Source organism: Xyrauchen texanus, chromosome 42 (assembly GCF_025860055.1).
Source record: "Xyrauchen texanus isolate HMW12.3.18 chromosome 42, RBS_HiC_50CHRs, whole genome shotgun sequence".
NCBI lineage: Eukaryota > Metazoa > Chordata > Actinopteri > Cypriniformes > Catostomidae > Xyrauchen > Xyrauchen texanus.
This window is the reverse complement of record NC_068317.1, coordinates 17,538,707-17,553,086: the sequence shown is the minus strand read 5'-3', so window position 1 is coordinate 17,553,086 and position 14,380 is coordinate 17,538,707. Positions and strand designations below refer to the sequence as shown.

At 38.5% G+C, this 14,380-nt stretch overlaps 1 protein-coding gene across 2 annotated transcripts; it reads left to right on the top strand.

The window, feature by feature from the left end:
- The first annotated feature begins 3,544 nt into the window (after positions 1-3,544).
- On the top strand, positions 3,545-13,861 carry LOC127634995 (kelch-like protein 15). Of its 2 annotated transcripts, XM_052114799.1 has the most exons (5): positions 3,724-3,778; positions 5,950-6,031; positions 7,497-7,594; positions 8,057-8,768; positions 10,914-13,861. In XM_052114799.1, exons 3-5 carry the CDS (start codon positions 7,575-7,577, stop codon positions 12,021-12,023), a joined length of 1,842 nt encoding a protein of 613 aa, XP_051970759.1. In that variant the 5' UTR covers positions 3,724-3,778; positions 5,950-6,031; positions 7,497-7,574; the 3' UTR covers positions 12,024-13,861. The 2 variants fall into 2 exon arrangements, with proteins under 2 accessions (XP_051970758.1, XP_051970759.1); XM_052114798.1 differs by lacking the exon at positions 7,497-7,594 and having other exon boundaries at positions 3,545-3,778.
- Positions 13,862-14,380: the final 519 nt, after the last annotated feature.

Genomic DNA, 14,380 nt, shown 5'->3' with positions numbered 1-14,380 from the left:
CCTGTAATGCGGGACTTCCTTTTCTACATCCTTTGACCATTAGGCATTCCAATTTCTCCCATTCATTTTGTTCATTTATTGTTCTACTCCGAGCTGTTTACGTCCAGGAACCTCGGAAGTTATTCGTTATTCACTATGACATAATGCCAAAACAGCTTTGTTGCTGATAACAGTAAAATGTTTATCATCACATTAATTTATTAATTCACCTCTATATATTGTTGCAAAATGTTTAAGAACAAAGACATAGATTTAGGTAACGATAGCACATTAAATTGATTGATTGAAATACTTTATTAATCCCCAAAGGGGAAATTTCTTTGTTGCAGTAGAAACACATAAATATAAAATGCAATTGTTTGGTAAAATTAGGTACAAATACAACATACCTACACACATATACACTCTTTACAGGATCTAATTAAATAGAAGAATCAGAATCAGCTTTATTGCCAGGTATGCTTATACAATGAATTTGTCTTGGTGACAGGAGCTTCCAGTGCACAACAACACAATAACCCACCGGCCCACTCAGTTCTCCCGATAGCCCATCCTCCCCTGATCGGCCCCAAAGTGTGTCGGCCCACCGGGAAAATGCCCAGTATGCCAGATTACCATTCTAGACCTGGTACAGGGAGAAGAGTTGTAGGGAGAGCACACATCCCTGCGGGGGTAATGTGCTGATTGTACAAGAGCTGAAAGTGAATTTCCCCTGTCTCACTAGCTGCTGCCTGTCCGTCAGAAAGCTGGTGTTCCACTGACAGATAGAGGTGGGAACAGAGAGTTGGTGTAATTTAATCTGGAGAATATCTGGTATGATGGTGTTGAAAGATGAACTGAATTCCACAAAAAGGATCCTTGCATATGTCCCTGGTCTTTCCAGATGTTGCAGGATATTATGAAATCCCATGCTGATGGCATCTTCCACAGACCTGTTTGCTCAATAAGCAAATTGAAGGGGATCTAGAAAGGGTCCAGTGATATCATTCAGATGGGCCAACACCAGTCTCTCAAATTATTTAATGACCAAAGATGACAGGGCGATGGGTCTGTAGTCATTAATTCCTGTGATTTTGGGTTTCTTTGGGACAGGAATGATGATTGAGCATTTGAAGCAGCATGGGACTTCACACCGCTCCAGTGATCTATTGAAGATCAGTGTTAAAGTGGGGGCCAGCTGGTTAGCACAGGATTTAAGACAAGCAGGTGAAACGCCATCTGGGCCCTGTGCTTTCCTTGTCTTTTATTTTTGGAAGACATGGCAAACCTCTTCTTCACAGATCTGAAGTGTAGGTTGAGTAGCAGGATGGGGGTTACAGGAGGTGTTGGTGTTTGTGTTAAGTAAAACCCAGAGCGGGTGTGGGGTGTGAGATCGGGCCTTTCAAATCTGCAGTAGAACACATTCAAATTGTCTGCCAGTTGTTGGTTGCCTACAGTGTTGGGGGCAGGAGTCCTCTAGTTCGTAAGTTGTTTTAGGCCACTCCACACTGATGCAGGGTCATTAGCAAAAAAAATTGTTTTTCAGTTTATCAGAATGGTTTATTTTAGCCACTCTGATTTCCTTATTCAGTGTGTTCCTGGCCTGATTATAAAATACCTGATCACCACCTTTGTAAGCAAAATTTTGGCCTGACAAAACTGCCACGGTTTGTTGTTGTTGTATGTTAAGCTAGTCCTAGTAGGAATGCATATAGCCTCACAAAAACTGATATATAATGTAACAGTATCTGTGAGCTCATCTAGATTGGTGTCTGCAGCCTCAAAAACACTCCAATCAGTGCAGTCAAAGCAGGCTTGTAGTTCCAGCTCTGCTTCATTGGTCCACTCTTTACAGTCCTTGCTACAGGTTTAGGAGATATTAGTTTCTGCCTGTAGGTTGGAAGAAGATGAACCAGACAGTGATCAGTGAGTCTCAAAGCTGCTCAAGGGACAGAGAGATATGCATCCTTTATTGTTGTGTAGCAATGATCCAGAATATTCCAGTCTCTGATTGAGCATGTAATGTGCTGTTTGTATTTGGGCAGTTCACGTGTGAGGTTTGTTTTGTTAAAATCCCCAAGAATAATAATAATTTAGTCTGGAAATTGTTGTTCTGTGTCTGTGATTTGAGCATTATATGCAGGTGTGTGGAGGAATATAATCACTCACCAGAATAAACAAGGAAAACTCCTGCAGCAAGTAGAAAGGCTTGCAGTTAATAAAGAGTGCTTCCAAATTAGGACAGCACATCTTCTTTAACATTGTTACATCTGTACACCAACTTTCATTGATGTAAAAGCATGTTCCACCGCCTCTCGTTTTCCCCTTTATCTCTGCAATGTGATCTGCTCTGAACAGCCGAAAGCCCAGCAGATGTAACACGCTGTCCAGGTTGGTTTCACTCAGCCAGGTTTCTGTGAAGCACAAGACAGCAGAGGTTGAAAAGTCCTTGTTTGTACAGATGAGGAGATGTTGTTCGTCCGTTTGGTTAGGAAGAGAGCAGAGATTCGCTAGATGAATACTTGGCAGGGCTGTTCGAAAGCCATGCTAATGGAGCCTGACCAGTGCACCAGCTCGACTCACTCGCCTGCGTCTCTTGAAAAGCTCAGCTGCGCCTCTGACTAAAATGTCCAGCAAAGCATCTGAATAGTCAAAACCCAGGACAAGATTGTTTGGTATGTGCTGCCAACAGTGTAAAACTGGTAAAACTGATTGGAAAAAGATTACTAAACACAGGACAAACTGCCAGTTGCGTGACTCTCACGCTCAACGACTGTCAAGTAAGAGCTTGTTACTTGTAATTATGAAATTCTTCAAAGACGTGGATGCTTTTTACAAGTCGGAATCTCGTAATTACTGTAATTCCAACATGACAAGAACGCACCAGTAATCTCAGTAACTGTCAATTATTGGACACTTTCACTCATTGATTGAATTAATCATGGCTGACAGACTGTGGATAGTTAATTTCTACAATGGCATCGGTAGCCTATAGATGCTTCATCCACGCTCCTAGGTGTCAGTGTAAATCCAAGACTACTGCCATATTAACCAATACAACACAAATAAAAAAAATATATATAGGCTGAGTTTGGAATGGCAAACTAATGGGTACTGTCCATGGCAGAAATAGTAAGAGTAGTATATCAGTATGCCATTCCAAACTCGGCCTATGAGTCCTCTGTAAACGATAATAGCCTAAATAGGTGCAGTATTGCACTGAATAGCAATACAAAACAAACAACCCTAACAACATCAGAATGCATAATGTGAATATGTTAATTAGGAAACATTTCTGTAAACCCCTGTTTAAGCACTAGTAAAAAATAGGAGGCTCCCATGCTTAAACATTCCCACCAGCCACAAACCTAAAAAGGAAAGGTTGTGTATGGGAAGCAGGACTTAATAATATATTTATTTACTAATATATTTAAGTTTATATCACCGTTCAGGTCTTTACCAGTAAACGAACCCATTAAAATACATATAGGATAAGAATTACATTAAGAAAACGGCAACATTTCCGTTCGACCGAAAAATGTTCGGGAAATGACGTCAGTGCAGACAATAACATGGCGTCTACGATTGCTGTGAAGGCTAGAGACAAACAACATTTAACGATTCAGTTCAAATAACACTTGTTTAGTGTCACCCAAAGACACGTATGGGTAGTATATCTCCATCGACAATGCTATTTCATACTTAATTTCTCTGGTCTTTGAATAACACCAGCACTCCATGTCCGAAGGACCTCTGGCTCCCTGGTCAAAGAGGGGTTGCGTGGAGTCGCATCGCCGAGGTAAAACCTGCTTTAATCGTTTTTTTTAATACACGACGTTACCCGGCATAATATCTTCCCTGCTGTAACTTATTGTATCCGAAAACACCACTGCATTTACTATTTGATTCGTTTGGACGTCTCAACGTTAATTATTGTCTGTCTCAAATCCTAGCTCTCTACCTAGACAGCATTATTTTGGGATTATATGCGTGATTCGAACAACCAAGGGGGTTTATGTTACCTATAATATGCTGTCTAGCTAGGCAGCTCTCTTAAGTTATGAGACACAGCCAATGTGACCTGTCCAGTGCACTGGATATAGCAATCAATTGCACCTGCAAAGTTTTTGTAAAAAAAAAAAAAATTATATATATATATATATATATATATATATATATATATATATATATATATATATATATATATATATTTCAGTGTCATAGGAGCCCAGAATATGTTTTTTTTTTTTTTTTTTTTTTGGCATCGTATTTAATGAGTAATTAAATCAGAAGTCACCTGAATTTAAAAGAAAACCGTGTTTGTTTTAACCAAGTTTAATGAACGATTGAAACCCAAAACTCGCTTCTGCTGTATCAAAACTTTTGTTGTGTTTTAAAATGAATCTTAAACAATTTAGAACATTTGTTTTGCATTACACCATTCATCACATAATCTGACCCTATTGCCATTAAGTTAAAGTGATATTAATAATTCTTTATGGACTATAAGGACAATGTTTTATCAGTCATTACAAAGAAGTTTACTATGAACCACTCAAATGCTCATTTAAGTGTGATTCTCATGATAGCTGTGTTGCTCATATTTAACCACAAATCAATCAGAAAAGAAATTAGCCTATATTTTGGATAAAGAAAATAAATGAAGACTATGTTTGGGACCATTAAGATTTTTTTTTGCGTTTACTTAATTTTTAAGGACACTTAAGAATGTATTACCCCTCAATTCTCATTACTGGAATGCATCCTGACATTTTAGTTAATATTACCATAGTTTATTTAGTTAATGAATGATTTTCTGTAAAGCTGCTTTGAAACGATGTGTGTTGTGAAAAACACTATACAAATACTACTTTAAAAATGACTTGACTTGAAGGGAGTACTAATATGAAGTATACTATATAATAATAATAATAAAAAAATAAATAAAAAAAAGATTTATATATGTATATATATATTATTATTATTATTATTTTCTCTTTGTTGTAATTAGACTAGGCTATATATATTTTTCTCTTTGTGGTAATTAGAATATAAAAATTACCAATCTTTTTAATGAGAAGTCATGGGTAATGAGAAGTGTGTGTGTGTGGGGGCCATCCCAGATGTCTATAACTTTCATTTTTCTACTGAACACAAATGAAGATTTTTTCAGTAAAAAGAGCTCACCTCTGTAGGTCCATACAATGCAAGTGCATGGGTGCCAGAAATCTTACCATCCAAAAAGGACATAAAGGCAGCATAAAAATAATCCATATGACTGCAGTGGTTTTAGCCATGTCTTCTGAAGTGATCCAGTTGGTTTTGGGTGTGATATAACCAAAATATAACACCTTTTTCACTGTACATGTTGCCACTAGAGTCTCCTAGCACAATCATTATTTCTAGCTTGATTACACTTCCTAGTGCTTGACACATGTAAAGTGTTAGATGATGCTAGGAAGTGTAATTGAGCTTGAAATCATGATCACCAAGGATAATGCTGATGTCAAGATTTAAAGTAAAAAAGGTCTGTTCTCACCCAAAACTAATTGGATTGCTTCATGAAGACGTGGGGTTAACTACTGTAGTTGTATGGATTACTTATATGCTCCCTTTATGTGCTTTTTGGAGCTTCAAAATTGTGTCTGCCATTCACGTTACAGAGCTGAAATATTCTTCTAAAAATCTAATTTGTGTTCTGCAGAAGAAAGAAAGTCATACACATCTGGGATGACATGAGGGCGAGTAAATGATGAGAGAATTTTCAATTTTGGGTGAACTATTCCTTTAATGACGCAAAAAATAGACTTTATTTTCATTATGCAGAATATCATTTCTTATTTTTTTACTTTTGATTTTGGAGTCAAATGGAACCAGGATATTTTCTTGACAGGTTTTTTGAGAATCACCCTTAACAAAACACTTTCATGCATGATCTTGTTTACCAGCATGTGGATGTCATCTCTTTAGAGCAGGGCAAGTACAAGCAGAGGAAATGTGACTGTCCTTTCAGTGCAGTGAAGCCGAAGGTTGGCCAGGAGGCCTTGAAAAGGTAATATAACTGTCATAACCCTCTGCTTTTTGTTTTCAAGCCCTGCCTTTTAGCTGATTTTTTTTTTCCCACCATTTGGCCAAATGGTTCTCGATGCAAAACCTCACTGTTTTGCACTGATCTGAGCCTATTGGCACGGTTATGGTTTCTTTTGCCATTGCGATGCTTGAATGTACATAACAAATATGTCAGTTGGCGAGGACATGAGAGGTATTTTTGTTTATTTTTTTTAATTAAATTTCTTTTTAGCCCGTTTTCTCCCCAATTTGGAATGCCCAATTCCCACTACTTAGTAGGTCCTTGTGGTGGCACGGTTACTCACCTCAATCCGTGTGGCTGTTGACAAGTTTCAGTTGCCTCCGTTTCTGACATAATCCGTGCATCTCATCACGTGGCTCGCTGTACATGACACCACGGAGACTTGCAGCATGTGGAGGCTCATGCTGTTTTTCACGATCCACGCACAATTTACCATGCGCCCCATTGAGAGCGAGAACCAATTAATTGCGACCATGAGGAGGTTACCCCATGTGAATCTACTCTCCCTAGCAACCAGGCCAATTTGTTTGCTTAGGAGACCTGGCTGGAGTCACTCAGCACACCCTGGATTTGAACTTGTGACTCCAGGGGTGGTAGTCATTGTCAATACTCGCTGAGCTACCTAGCCTCCAAGCGAATGATTGAGGATCATCACATATTCCAGTTTTAAGTATGCACCTGAACTACATGAGGTTTAATGAGCTAGCTAGCATAATCTACCTCCATGACGTGTCGGAAAACAATGTACTAAACTAGTTAAAAACAATCAAAATCAGATGCACTGATAGCTGTCTAAACCTGCTGGTCATTATTATACGGGGTCATTAGCCACAAGCCACCCTTCAAAATGCATCCTAGGCCTCTTCTCTATTAGAAAAGACAATAAAATAAAATAATGACAATACACCAAGCATGCACCATTTATTTTGTATTTTTATTAACATCCTCATATTGAACTTTGCTAGAATTAAATTATTTACCTTGGCATTGGCAAGTTGACAATCGTGAGACACCATGAACTAAAACCATTCCACCAGTACATTTGAGCATGGTCAGCTAACCGTGCCAAAAAATACGGGCTGAGAATGGTTTGTTATTGTGCTCATGTGGAAATGCCACTAGAACTGTTCCTCACTGCTCTAAATCATTTGCCCGATGGTGGAAAAGAGGCTTTTAAGTGTATTTCATCTGCTCAGTTTTATATATAAAATGTTAAACTATAAGAATATCTTCTGTTTTGGCACATATATGATGAGGTTTTCCCTCATCTGCTTACTCAAAGATATTTTAAAACATCAATAATAGCCTTACTGCATGTTTTGCGGGACATTATTGGTTGGTGCTTTGCATTGATCTTTACCATTTCAGTCTACCAGTAATATTTATGTTATTTTAATGATCAGGGCTTGTTCAATTTGTCATTTAGGTGAATATCATCAGAATTTAATTTCCTACGGACACAAGAGATACTGTCCTCTGATTGGCTCGGACACCGCCCTGTGACATGCCCGTGGCCAATCAGAGGTGAGTGTGATGTGTGAGTATGTGTGCAGTAGATGGGGAGTGTGTGGGGTATCATCGAGACTGAGTTTGGCTTTCAACAGCAGAAGTGGTGATGTGTGAAAGTTCTTGAAGCCCTTCCAAAGGCTGCATTTTAGACTGGCATGTTTTTCATCATCTAATATTCACTAAACTACCAATAGCCAACTTAATTGACACTGAATTGTAGGAGATGCTGTTCAGTCATGTTGTTTTTCTTTCAAGGGTATATTTCTCATCTTGTTTAATGATAGGGATCAGCCCTTGAGACAAATTAGTAAATTATTGTTGATTGTTCATTTGAGAGACATCTGTAAACACCTGTATCTCTCCATCACAGTTGTGAAGCTGTCTTCCTGAGTTTACTGTGAGGACCAGCTCCAGCTGAATCGGAATGTATTCACGCTTCTTGACAAATAATTTATTCGAACATCTGTCTCCTTGCAGGTGCCTAATGGCGGGGGATGTGGAGATGTACCTTTCCCAAGTGCATGACGGCAGCGTGTCCTCTGGCTTCCGAGCCTTGTATGAGGAGCGGCTGTTGCTTGATGTCACTCTGCTCATTGAAGAACACCACTTCCAGGCACATAAGGCGCTGCTAGCAACGCAGAGTGACTATTTCCGGGTCATGTTCACTGCTGACATGCGGGAACGTGACCAGGATAAAATTCACATGAAGGGGTTGACGGCAGCGGGTTTTGGTCACGTCCTTCGCTTCATGTACTACGGTTCCTTGGAGTTAAGCATGATCACAGTGCAAGAGATCCTGCAGGCTGCCATGTATGTACAACTCACTGAGGCTGTGGAGTTCTGCTGCTCTTTCCTGCTGGCCAAGATCTGCTTGGAGAACTGTGCTGAGGTCATGCGGTTGCTTGAAGACTTCAGTGTTGGCGTGGAAGGTGTGCAGGAGCAGCTCGACGCTTTTCTGCTGGAGAACTTTGTGCCACTGATGTCACGACCGGACTTCCTGTCTTATTTGAGTTTGGAGAAGTTGATGGCATACTTGGACAGTGACCAGCTGAGTCGATTTCCAGAAATTGAGCTGTATGAAGCAATGCAGGCCTGGCTGAGACATGACCGGCGACGCTGGAGACATACGGATGCTGTGGTGCAGAACTTGCGCTTTTGCCTCATGACTCCAGCTAACATATTTGAGAAGGTAACAAATGCTTACTCAAACTTGCAGTGTTAAGGGCCATTCAGACTGAATCCTTTATTGCATTAAAAAAGCTAAATGGAACAGAATGCAAGTACTTTTAATTTGACAGCTTCTTCAGGGCTCAACTGTAAAGTCCTTTGCACACCAAACGTGAACTTTCGAATTCTTCACCCTGGAACGAATGTTCGCATCAATTAACTCAATAAAAAAAAAATGTATTGCCCGGTGAAGAAATGCCTCAACAAATAAAGGCATTTTCACACCAAATGAGAACCTTCGACATGATTTTATCTGCTTTTTTAGAGTTTTTTTGTTCAATCATTAGTACTTCTGTTTTGCAGAATTGAGTTGAAGGAAATTTCTGGCCATCCAATCTTTGATTTCATTGATACGCTCTACTAATTTGGAGAATTGTGAATTTTCGTTGTGTTTAGAAGAAATATAAATTTGGGTATCGTCGGCATAACAGTGGAAACTTATTCCATTATTCCTGATATCATCTCCCTGGGGAAGCATGTATAAGGAGAAAAGCAGAAGTCCTAAAAACTGATTCTGCAGGGCAAATTAATTGTAATATTAATTTGATGATGATAATAATAATAATAGCCTAATAATAATACATTAATGGAAAAACGAGCCAAATATCGTCTTGATATCGTCAAAGGCATCAGCTATTGGCGATATCTCTGACTATCATCGATCCCTGATATCATCGTCTATCGGCACAACCCTAAGGTGAATTCTGCAAATGATCTCCGATCATCTCAGGAGGTGCTGTGAGTTTAGTTTGCTTTTATTTCAAGGGAGCAATTTGTGATGTGCATGCATTGTGAACACAACTCTGTAGGTTCAGTAATATATATCTTTGTATTAAGTATTATATCATGATTAAATCCTAAAATAATACAAGACATGTTCAACTTGAACCTAAAATCGAGTTCTATTATATTTTCTTTAGGCAGCAAAAGTACTGTATTACCAAAACGAAACACAAATTTTATAACACCGATTTGGCTACATTATTTTGGGAACACAAAGGAATTTATTAGGCTTATTTATTATGATTATTATTTTTATCTTTAAATTTATAATTGTCTTTAGTTCTTAATTTGTAGGCTATTAGTAATTTTCCACCTGTTGTCATTGATTGGATAGGCCTACTTGCGTGATGGCAAATGGGGCTGTTGGAGATGGTAAATGTTTGTATTTTTTTATCACTTTATTTTAAGTGCTTTTATTGTTTCGTTTAATGTACATTTTGAAATGTCCTTTAAGTTTTCATGTTTCATTAAATGAAATACATTTTTAAAGCAAAATCAATAAAGCAAAAATATTCACCGACCCTCGACTGGGAGGTTGACTATGTAATCGTATATCGTGATATTTTAATATATTTGTAAGGCGATTATCTGATGACACACATACAAAGCATGCGCATGCTGGCGATGCGCTCGTGGCTATTTTCTATTTTGGCCCTCAGAGCGATGTGCAATATGTGAGCGCTACACACAAACAAAATCTCAAATGTATATGCTCATTAGTTCGGTTCACTTAACATGCATTTAGAACGGCACCGGAGACACATTTCACCAGATTTTGAATAAGAATTGAATTAAACTACTGTGAACTAGCCCACATACAGACACTTACAGGACTTCCTGGAGAGTTCCAACCATCAAAATAAAAGCCTGAGGGTTTTAAAGGTACATGACTGAATATATTACTATTATAAAGTCAATAATAATAATTTATTATTATTATCATTATTATTTGTTTACAAATTACTACATTTAAATTGTCTACGTTCCAAAAGATAACTGTGTGAATAAAAAGTGGACTGATATCTTACAGCTAATGTGAACAAAAAAGAGATCTGAATCCTTTAAAGTCCAGATACAAGTTGAAAAATGTGTGCAAAGAAAACTGGCTTCTTTTCTACTGAAGACTTCTGAAGGATCCTGACGATGTTACTGGCAGGCTACTCAGCCACACAGGCTATGGGATGGGGGCAGGGTTAGGGAATCTGTTGCCAGCCAGGAACAAACTCTGGCATCTTTGTTCAATGGGCATAGAAAGCAATTTTTGTTCAGTAACTTGTCTGCAGAATGTACTGTCAGTGTTTTTGTTTCTTTGTTCCCCATGTAGGTGAAGACATCCGAGTTCTATCGTTATTCCCGCCAACTGAGGTTGGAAGTGGATCAGGCACTCAGCTATTTCCATCAGGTGAATGAACAACCACTGGCTGAAACCAACTCCAACCGTATCAGATCAGTAAGACCGCAGACTGCTGTATTCCGAGGAATGATTGGCCACAGCATGGTCAATAGTAAGATCCTATTGTTGCATCGGCCTAAGGTGTGGTGGGAACTGGAAGGCCCGCAAGTCCCACTTCGACCAGATTGTCTGGCCATCGTCAATAACTTTGCTTTCCTGTTGGGTGGTGAAGAGTTGGGCCCGGATGGAGAGTTCCATGCTTCTTCGAAGGTTTACCGTTATGATCCCAGACAGAACTCTTGGCTTCGTATGGCTGACATGTCCGTGCCAAGATCGGAATTTGCCGTTGGCGTCATTGGGAAGTATATTTATGCTGTTGCAGGCCGCACTCGTGATGAGACCTTCTATTCTACGGAGCGTTATGATATCATTGAGGACAAGTGGGAGTTTGTAGACCCATACCCTGTAAATAAATATGGGCATGAAGGCACAGTGCTTAATGGGAAGCTGTATATTACTGGTGGTATCACCTCATCTTCCACCTCAAAACAAGTATGTGTCTTCGATCCAGGGCGGGAAGGAACATCTGAGCACCGCACACGCCGTACACCCATCCTCGCCAACTGCTGGGAAAACAAGTCAAAGATGAACTATGCTCGTTGCTTCCATAAAATGATCTCCCACAATGGGAAGCTGTATGTGTTTGGTGGGGTTTGTGTGATTCTGCGTGCCTCATTTGAGTCCCAGGGCTGCCCTTCAACAGAGGTGTTCGACCCAGAGACAGATGAATGGACTATTCTTGCCTCAATGCCTATTGGACGCAGTGGGCATGGAGTGGCAGTGTTAGACAAACAGATCATGGTGCTTGGAGGACTTTGCTACAATGGTCACTACAGCGACTCTATCCTCACCTTTGACCCTGAGGAGAGTAAGTGGAAAGAGGACGAGTATCCTAGAATGCCTTGCAAACTGGATGGGCTACAAGTGTGTAGTTTGCACTTCCCAGAATATGTTCTGGAACATGTGAGACGTTGCAGCTGAGGCTGTTTTTGTAACTTCTAGACTGTTTGGGAAAAAACATTTACAGGTGTGAAAAGTAATACTAATGAAGCTTTTAAACTGTAGGTCAGTGCTTATTTAAGAACAAAACTCCTTTTTAGGCTTTCACAAAAGAAAGGAAGGTTTGTTGTTTGGTCGATACTGTTGGTCAATTTTCAGAACTGGCTCTCTCATTAAAAACATATAAACACAAATCTTTTTTGGTCATAAATCTGACTCATTGCACTGTAATTATTATCCTGTAGAGCACATAATATTTCTCATGTATCACTTCATTGACTTCTGAGATGTTCTACTGTATCCCTTCTATTGTATCCCTTCATTCTGTTCACTGGTGTTTTACAGAAAGTTACGTTTGATGCGTACATATTCCACTACATAAATTTAAGTTTTCTGCTACATATAGGAGCAAAAAAAGAAGGAAGTAGTTGTACAACTCCAGAAAAATATTGTAAAATCCCTATTAAAAATCCCTAGTTCTCTGTCTTTTTCTTTAACATTTGCTAATCTAAGAATGCATTTGTGCTGATTCTAGTGATGTTCTAGTGGATTTTGATGATAATACTGACTATGATTGTAATGATTGTAATTCTGATGAAGATGTTGACAAGCATTGCACTCGTATTAGGGCTTATATTACAGCTCTGCATTAACACCCGGTCCTCCACTGCTGACTGCCATGGGGAGGGCAGAGTTTAGGGGACATGTTCTCCATACTTTACTGGTTGTGCTTATGCTTATTACACTTTTATTTTATTATTATTTATTAAAATGGCAGAGCCTTGCCTTGATCCAAACAGTGTAATTTAATGAGCTACTTTTTTGTACAGTATGTTTGTCTCTCACTCATATTGTTGCATGAGCAAAAGGGCTAAAGTGCATATGCATTTTGCTTAATTTCTACAGCATAACAGCAGTTTGGAGGCTTATTCCACTCTGTATTCAAATCAATTGTTTAAGCCTGAGCTTTGATGATGATGTGTGTTGCTACAGAGTTCCTGATTGGTTTGTACTTCCTCAGACACTTACTTTGTATGACCTTTTGTCTCTTGTCTTGTTTTTCTCATCCAAAATTCATGTTACTGTATAAATAGATGCCAAACTGTGGACTGTAAGGGCAAAACTGTAATAATCTGATGCACAGATGTGTCGGAAGTAGATTTGAACCTCTAATCTTGTTATCCTTTAGCAGAATAACAGGGAATTATTCCACTATAATAATCCATAGCCCTGTTGTACTACACTCCACCCCAAAATTGTTCTAGAGAGGAATATAATCAGATTGCTAATGTGTTGTTTACCCTAATCAGATGGTTCACTGATATTTGGAGACTTTGTAACAAATTTCCAGAAATAAATGTTCCTATTGTCCAGCTCTCTAATTTTTCCAATTGAGTTCAAGAAACGTATGTGACCCGCTCCATTATTTTAAGTCTCTTTTACTTAGGAACACAGTTGACATAAGTACTAAAGCCAAAAGCTTTCTATTGATATACAGTAGCTGTAATGTTTTTTTTTTTCCTATTGTTGAGATAAAATCATTTGAATGCTGGTTGAGACTTTTTGCTTTAGTGCATTAAACTGTAAATGTTGTTCTGGGTCAAACTGACTCAAAACTAACAAGCCACATATTAGTTTAACACGTGTTGCATGTTCATAAAGGGTATCCCTGTAAGAGTATCCACTAGCAGGACATGACCCTGAGTGTGTTATTGAGCTAATGTGACTATATCTGACAGAAAGCAACACTTTTGTGCTATATTCAGAAAGAATGTTTTGGGAAGGTGCCTTCTTAGTATTGTGTGCATTGTTGGTCACTGAGGGGCTTTTGAAGTTCTAGAAAATGATTTGTTCATTTGTGTTGAGATTTATAACTTATATAAATGTATAACTTAAAGTTAGTGAGTGAAATGATTTTCTTCTTTCTTATAATAAAAAAGCAACCACTCAGTTATACACTTAAAAATTATTTGAGAGAATATAATTAAATGAATGTTCAGGGTTCAATACTAGTTAAGCTCAATCGAAAGCATTTGTGGCATTATGTTTGTTGAGTACCACAAAAATGAGTTTTTGGAGTTCCTCCTTTTCTAAATAATAATAATAATAACAAATCGAGGTTACTACAGTGAGGCTTACAATGGAAGAGGAACTGGATAATTATTACAGTTTTCCCCAGAAAACAATTCTAAGGGCATTTAAATGCTTTAATTTTAGCATTATATTAACTTTACTTCATTGTGAATATCAATAATGCATTTTGATGAAAATGTATGACACTGGCGATAAACGATGAGAACTAATGCTGATTTTTTTTTCCACATCAACGATAAGATCTT